General features: G+C 34.2%; 1 protein-coding gene across 1 annotated transcript; it reads right to left on the bottom strand.

Annotated features, from left to right (window-relative positions):
- Positions 1-2,120: 2,120 nt before the first annotated feature.
- Positions 2,121-3,234, bottom strand: LOC123193714 (E3 ubiquitin-protein ligase RING1-like). The gene has a single exon (XM_044606795.1). The coding sequence runs from the start codon at positions 3,192-3,194 to the stop codon at positions 2,196-2,198; it is 999 nt and encodes a 332-aa protein (XP_044462730.1). The 5' UTR covers positions 3,195-3,234; the 3' UTR covers positions 2,121-2,195.
- Between the last annotated feature and the right edge of the window lie 1,314 nt (positions 3,235-4,548).

The following is a 4,548-nucleotide window of genomic DNA, read 5'->3' as shown; positions in this document are numbered from 1 at the left end:
ATCAAATAACCCTCACCTTTATTTGATTTCACAATGCATGGGTGGTAGGCCTAGATTTGAGCCGAGTCGGCTTAATCTCAAAAGCTGCCTTAACTTGGTTTAACTTGATCTGAATTTGTTTTTATGAATTCAGATTGAACCTGAGCCATGATATATGGCTCCACTGAAAAATGAGTTGATACGAATTAGATAAGGTTTGGTTTGAAATGGCTCGTGAGCCAATCATTAACTCAGCTCGGTTCGAGTTGAGAAATGGCTTAGCTCGAGTTGGCTTGAGTGAAATAGAACTATGTTGGGTTTTAAGTTTGACTAACTATATAGACTTACTTTTGACTTTGCTTTCTTATCAACATTATCTCTCTCTAACATTCACCTTTTTACATGCAACTCACACCATCTCTTACTTTCATCTCTGTTGTCTCCAGTATCCATTGCCATTCCTTTACATCTGTTTCTTTTCTTTTCTTTAAAAATCACCTTTTTGAGACTGAAAACAAGTAAACAAACATAAATCCATCTTGATCTCTCTCTTTTAGAACGTTCTTCTCATTATCTTTTCAGATCAACGATTGTTACAATCGGAGAAAGTTTTTCTCAACTAGTCCTGATTTCAATTACAAATCTCTATCTTGTTGTTGTCGGTTGGTGTATATTTTCAAGTTTTCATCTTTATTGATAAGAATCATAACTGAAACTCAAATGTTTTTCTTCGTTAATTAATTTGCTAGAATTTCATGTTTGTGTTTGTTTGACTACTTTATAAGTTTGGTGGACCCTTTTGACTAGCGGGATGTTTGATTACATGATAAAGATGATGGTGGGTTGTTAGGCATTCTCTATTCTTTATCCAAAATCTAAGAATTAAAACCCTGTTTTATGTTTATTTATATATGATTCCATTTTCTTTTTTGTAGATTTTAAGGTTAACATTATGAAAATTTAGTCACGAATTCTAGACTTAAATTTGAGTCACAAATTCGAATCGAGTTATGAACCTCAAATTTTCTTTCCGAACTAAACTTGAATTTTCTCTTAAATTGGCTCGAAGAACTCGAATCGAACTTGAGCCACCTCTAAAACCTTTAGAGCTAAACTCAGGCCAACTTATGTTCAGACTTGGTTCGATCGAAATCGACCTTTGATGGGCGACATGTTAATTGTAAATTACCTATGGTGATGAAATGACTCAAAATCTCTCATTTTCAAATCCAATTTTACCGATAATTGATTCTAAGCCTGTTATAACAAAAGACCATGGACAAATTTCATCAAAATTGCAAACAATTCAAGCTATTTCACACAAAAACTTAATCAAAAAAACTATTATTTGAAACCTATGAAATCTATGCAAAATGACCAAATCTTAACATTACAAGCAATGTAACATGATAATAAAAATTGATATAATAACCTTTTTTTTCTCCCCATTTTGATTGAGAAAAAAAGACTGAAATTTTCCTAAATCTGGCTGGAATTCCATATGTGCAATTTTCTCTCATTATGTGGGTTTACCATGCGTGTGCTCAATTATAAAAAAAAAAAAAAGAAAAAAAAATTTAGGAATTTTTTATATATGGATTGTTTTCATCCAAGTGCAATTTTGTTAGTCATATTCGTATAACACCTAGTGTTGGTCTTATGCGTAAAACTCTTGAAGAGTTGGCCACATTCATATAGCTCTTGATTTAATCTTATCCGTATAACTTTGAAGAGTTGGTCAATTTTGTTTACACCTCCTTCATTTTAGTCCTTAAATTATAGTAAAAATAAAACAAAATTAAGTTGATTTTTTATGTTAGTATTTGAATGCCATAAATTCTGATTAAATTAAAAAGTTTTATTTATGTACATAATCATACATATATCAAATTTTGACCATTGAGATTGAATAAATCTACATAATCAGCCACCAGCGCCACCATGAGCCACCTGCTTTATTCCAAAAATTATAATTTAATTGATTAAATTTTTAATAAATAGTGAATTTTGATTTAATAATTTTACAAATTTGACAAATCTTTGAATCAAAAACACCTCACAAAATTAATATTAAGAATAGTTAAAAATTCTGATTATTGTTCATTCAACTTTCGTGTGGCTCTTCGCATGAATATTTCTTTTGACTTTTAAGTATCTACTGCCAAGAAGAGATATATAATGACCTAATTTAATCATCAATGAATCCATTGAAATTCTTAAAATAAGATGAAATTTAGAGAGAATAAGATCTGACCTCCACGAGCCGCTGTCGCTCGGCTGTCTATAAAATCGAAGAACCTTTGACTCCATTCTGATAACGCACGCACTGGTCTTAAACAGATCACCTGACTCCATAGCCAATCTATATTATTCGCTAGCTCTTCTTCAAAATTGTACCTATTGTCATTTCTCTCATTTTCATTATCATTCTGATCATCATTTTCATTGCCATCTCTCACCTCCTGGCGACACACAGGACACGTATTGTGAAGCCTCAGCCACGGGATTATGCATTCAGAATGATATAAATGTTGGCATGGCAGCAGTCTCGCTTCGCCTTCAACTTCGAATTCTTCTTTGCAAACTGGACACATTTGCATCAAATCATCCTCCGAGATTCTCACTCTCGGTAATGCGTCGATTACTGCAGTCACTGCCGGAGGATGTCCAGGTCGATCGTTTTGAGTCATTTCCTCAATGATGTTTTGCATTGAGTCCATCTCTACGTCGGCATAATTAATGTTATCATTATTATTATTAACTGGAGGCTCAATTTCAAGTTCTGGCATTGTGACAGATCTTGGCGGGCGACTTGGGTCATCAAAATGGAGAGATATCCACGACTGGACGTCGCGTTCGTTGTTGCGGTTGTTTGAATGATCGAATTCGAGTACCCATCGAGTGCTTCTTCTTTGGATGTTTGGGTTTCGTTGATGTTGTGTTGTTGGGTCGAGGGTGAGAGCCAAAGAGTCTAGTAAGCGCGACGAGGGTGAGGGCGCAACATGGCCGGGGAAAATGGGAGAGAAGAGGCGTGGCCGGGAAAGGTCGAGTTCATGGAGAAGTTCATGAGAGCAATGGGGACAAAAGAGTTCAAAGGGGTTTGTATTTGAGGAGAAACGAATGGTTCGTCGGCAGTTTTGGCACCTGAAGTAATGGAAGGTTCTCATTCTTTGGACGCCATTAACAATAACACGAGGTCGATGAGCTAAAGACATTGATGATAATATTGGGGTTTTTTGTACTTTTGGTTGGTGCGATTGTGCATTGAAGAAGGAGACCTGAGAGGTGTTTATATAAAAGAAAGTTTTTGTATGAAGACAGGCAGAAAGAGGGAGAAAAGGATAGCTTTAAGGGCAACAGGAAGTGATTCTTTTCTATTTCTTTGTATGGAAGTGTTTTTCAAGTTGTGATGATTATAATATTTTGGTTGTTTGTTGTCTTTTGGCAAAGCAAAGGAAAGGAAAGGAAAGCATGAATAAGAAAGAATGTTGCATGGTTTGGATCCCAAAGGAGAAAATTTTGTTTGTTTAGTTTGCTTTATCGAGTTGCAAACCTTAGTTGTAAGCAGAGGAGTCAGTTGGGTCGGGTCAGCCCATGGCCCAACCCAAAACCTGAGAAAATGGCTTTATTTGATACTGTAACAGGCCCGTGGATCGAACCGGATCACAAGTCTGGACATAAAACCCATGGATTGACCCAGCCTAATACTGTTAACATAATATTAAAAAAATTAATAATTATAATATTAAAAATTAATGAGTTGACCCCACCTATATATATTGGACCGGACCGTGGTCTTATACATCCCATAAACCAACCAGCCCAATTTGAAGGTCCGTTATTGTAGTAGAATTTAGATCCCACCCAACCTGGTCTGCTACATATTTAGGCCATTTATAATTCTAAGAATCCAAGCCCTCGAAAAAATTTTAAAGGATTTTCATAGCTGGCCAGCCTATCTATTAGTTAAAAAAAAAACACTTTAAAGCAAATGGCACTAGAAATTAAATAAAATAGACCAAAAAAAATATCTCACTTATATTTTTTGTGTAAAAAAGTTAAATTTTACTTTTCAAACTTTGTGTCAATAATACCATTTTCACTATAGTTACTTTCTCTTTTACCCTTTTTTGTCTCAACAAACTCATATTTTAGTTGCAAAATATTGAAAATCATATTATGACAATTTATTTGGTATATTTTATTATATTATACTTGTGATTTGATCAAATTTTACCCGAAAAAGTTGTCGAGATAGAATTGCATGAAAATACACAAAAATACATACAAACGTATGTACTGTTCATACAAATTACTGTTCACAGAATATTGTTTTTTATAAATAGTATGGTGAACAGTGATTGTAAAAGTAAGGTACTGTTCATGCAAAATGCTGTTTGTGCAAACAGTAACTTGCGTGAACAGTACTCCGTTTGCATGACTGTATTTTGAGTTTGAGTGACTTTTGTTTTGGTTTTTAACATTAAAGGGAAAATCATAAAGAGTATCTTATTTGCTCATAGGTATAGATGCTTAATGGTTTGTCTTTATTTAATTTCCCAAATGACA

The sequence above is a fragment of the Mangifera indica genome, chromosome 12, assembly GCF_011075055.1.
Source record: "Mangifera indica cultivar Alphonso chromosome 12, CATAS_Mindica_2.1, whole genome shotgun sequence".
In the NCBI taxonomy this organism is placed as follows: domain Eukaryota; kingdom Viridiplantae; phylum Streptophyta; class Magnoliopsida; order Sapindales; family Anacardiaceae; genus Mangifera; species Mangifera indica.
Note: the sequence above shows the minus strand (reverse complement) of the source record. Positions and strands in the feature narration are given on the sequence as shown.

Bases quoted from the DNA above. Each gene is read 5' to 3' on its own strand.
- LOC123193714 (XM_044606795.1), bottom strand. From the start codon at position 3,194: ATGTCTTTAGCTCATCGACCTCGTGTTATTGTTAATGGCGTCCAAAGA.